The 1,321-nt window shown below is 36.6% G+C and overlaps 1 protein-coding gene across 6 annotated transcripts in view; it reads left to right on the top strand.

Moving 5' to 3' along the window:
* The window catches only part of PCNP (PEST proteolytic signal containing nuclear protein), a 28,900-nt gene that overhangs the window by 10,347 nt on the left and 17,232 nt on the right, over positions 1–1,321 (top strand). For 3 of the 6 annotated variants that reach the window (XM_011955035.1, XM_011955040.1, XM_011955037.1), the window contains one exon: positions 787–861. The exons of 1 other annotated variant lie outside the window; for it this stretch is intronic. In XM_011955035.1, coding sequence (XP_011810425.1) covers positions 787–861 — 75 coding nt within the window. The remainder of the gene's footprint in view (positions 1–786; positions 862–1,321) is intronic. 2 more of the 6 variants (XM_011955039.1, XM_011955036.1) reach the window with 2 other exon arrangements.

Below are 1,321 nucleotides of genomic sequence, written 5' to 3'. Positions count from 1 at the left end.
CAGCCTTCCAAGTAACTGGGATTACAGGCGCTCACCACCACACCTGGCTGTTTTTTTGTATTTTTAGTAGAGAGCACCTTGGGAGGCTGAAGCGGGTAGATCACTTGAGGTCATGAGTTCAAGACCAGCCTGGCCAACATGAAACCTCGTCTCTACTAAATATACAAAAATAAATTCGCTGGGCATGGTGGCACACACCTGTAAATCCCAGCTATTCAGGAAGCTGAGGCATGAAAATCATTTGCACCCAGGAGGCACAGGCTACAGTGAGCCGAGATTGTGCCACTACACTCCAGCCTTGTCAACGGAGCAAGACTTTGTCTCAAAAACAAAAACAGAAAACATAGTGTGAAGAGACGGTTTGTATTCATTATGTTTATAGGCCTAGGAGCAGAAAGCTGGCTAGTGCAGAAAGATGATTCATGATTCCTTTTATGCTTTCAAGGCACATTGTATTTAACATTACTATGGGAAGGTATTACTAATCATTTTCTCTTGCCTGTACCAAGTACCCCTTAGGTAAGTGATATTGTAGATCCTAACTAGAAAATATTTTGTAGGAGGGCAACAAATGAACACCACAAGTTAGTAAAGTAAAACATACCTACTGATAATCCACATTTTTGAAAAGAGAGAATGGATTTGTCCAAAGTATTGAGTTCGTTACTATACAAATTTGTGTGGAAATATAAAGTTAAATCTTTCAAGATAAATTATTCATATCATTAAACAAGCTTGTATAAATGTTACTTACATGATATTCTTTTTAATATGTTTCTTCTTCAGAAGCCTAAAGAAACTGTTCCAACTCTTGCTCCAAAAACTCTTTCAGTAGCAGCAGCTTTTAATGAAGATGAAGATGTAAGTTGATATCCAGTTTTGTTTTTTTACTTTAACCAGTTATTTAAGGAAGGTATTAGTGGCAAATTATAGGTTATAATAGTATTAATGAATTTTCTTTATAATAGTTTTTGTGTGTGTGTGTGTGACATCCATAAAAACTGGGTGTTCTATTTTTGCATTTTATTTGGTTGTAGGATTATTTTAGAATATTGTTGACTTCAGGGGCAAGAAGCTTAAGGATGAAATCAACAAATGCTTATTATGAGTAATTTGTGCTAGGAAGTATGTAGGATCCAAAAAAAGAAAAATTCAATACTGTTGCCTTAATTTTTATAGTTGGGGTCTTCAGTAATGATACATTATGCTTACATTCAACTTTAAAAAGCCAACTGTTGGCTGGTCGTGGTGTCTCATGCCTGTAATCCTAGCACTTTGGGAGGCCGAGGCCAGTGGATCATTTGATGTCAGGAGTTCAAGA

This window comes from Colobus angolensis, unplaced genomic scaffold (genome assembly GCF_000951035.1).
Source record: "Colobus angolensis palliatus isolate OR3802 unplaced genomic scaffold, Cang.pa_1.0 Scaffold393, whole genome shotgun sequence".
NCBI lineage: Eukaryota > Metazoa > Chordata > Mammalia > Primates > Cercopithecidae > Colobus > Colobus angolensis.
The sequence above is the reverse complement of the archived record's forward strand: the minus strand, read 5'-3'. Positions and strand labels throughout refer to the sequence as shown.